This window comes from Lontra canadensis, unplaced genomic scaffold, assembly GCF_010015895.1.
Source record: "Lontra canadensis isolate GAN:19392208 unplaced genomic scaffold, GSC_riverotter_1.0 scaffold2505, whole genome shotgun sequence".
NCBI lineage: Eukaryota > Metazoa > Chordata > Mammalia > Carnivora > Mustelidae > Lontra > Lontra canadensis.
In genome coordinates, this window is record NW_022633489.1 from 2971 (window position 1) to 4213 (window position 1243).

At 61.4% G+C, this 1243-nt stretch overlaps 1 protein-coding gene across 1 annotated transcript in view; it reads left to right on the top strand.

Moving 5' to 3' along the window:
- Positions 1–1077: 1077 nt before the first annotated feature.
- The window catches only part of LOC116863717 (receptor-type tyrosine-protein phosphatase H-like), a gene marked incomplete at both ends in the record, with an annotated part of 1264 nt that continues 1098 nt past the window's right edge, over positions 1078–1243 (top strand). The window contains one exon of the mRNA XM_032851087.1: positions 1078–1197. Coding sequence (XP_032706978.1) covers positions 1078–1197 — 120 coding nt within the window. The remainder of the gene's footprint in view (positions 1198–1243) is intronic.

Below are 1243 nucleotides of genomic sequence, written 5' to 3' on the forward strand. Positions count from 1 at the left end.
CTCCTCCCTCAGACCCAGGAGTCCAGACCCCCCTTCCCTCTCCTCCCTCAGACCCAGGAGTCCAGACCCCCAGCCCATCCTCCCTCAGACCCAGGAGTCCAGATCCCCTAGTTCCCTCTTCCCTCAGACCCTGTAGTCTAGGCCCTCAGTCCCTCCTCCCTCAGACCCAGGAGTCCAGACCCCCAGCCCCTCCTCCCTAAGACCCAGGAGTCCAGACCCCCCAGCCCTCTCTTCCCTCAGACCTAGGAGTCCAGACCCCCAGCCCCTCCTCCCTCAGACCCAGGAGTCCAGACCCCCCAGCCCTCTCTTCCCTCAGACCCAGGAGTCCAGACCCCCAGCCCCCTCCTCCCTCAGACCCTGTAGTCTAGGCCCCCAGCCCCTCCTCCCTCAGACCAGGTGTCTGGCTCCTGGCTCCCAACCTCTGTATCTTCTCCATTTCCCACCCTGTTGAATGCTCTCCTGCCTGGAGTCTTCCAAGGTGGTATTTTTCAGGAAGTGTAACCATTGGGTATATGTCTGTCTGACCTTATGGGTAGAGCTGACCCCAGCTCCTGGCTTCCCCGAGCCCCGCCCCTGCCACACTCCTCTTTCTGACTCCAACACAACCGCACCCAGAAAAGACAGAGGGCCATTGGGGTGACCTTTGTTAGAGCCGAGTCTGGGGTGGAGACAACTCCCTGTGTCCCCCGTCTCCCTCAGGGGCAGAGATGCTCAGGGTGAGGACAGAGCACGGGAGAGTCACTGACTGGGCTCTCCCACACCACAGTCTCCCCTGGGTCAGGGAGATGAGGCTCTGAATCTGACTCTTCCCTCTGGGTTCTCCCCAGGGCTTGTGCAGCTGGACAGGGTCCTTGGAGGTTGGTGAGTGACCCCTGCTGAGTGTATCCCTTACACGGAGGGGAGGGTACACAGAATCCCCCTGAGCTCTGGTAGGGGGCGTGGTCTCAGGGAGGGCAGGGTGATCCATGACTGGTGTTGATGGATGTGGTCCTTCCTGGACTCAGGGAAAGAGCTGGGGCTAGTGGAAGGGGCAGTGCTGCTCCCGGCTCACACTGGGCTCTCCTTCCCGAATCTCAGTCCTCGAGCCCGTCAGAAACCTGAGCGTGAAGGAGCAAACCAACAGCTCCATCACCCTGGGCTGGACGGAGCCGGATGGCACGGCCTCTCAGCACTACCTGTACAGGATCCAGTGGAACGGTACCGGCCCAGCTGGGAACAAAAGCACGCACAACACCAGCGTCCT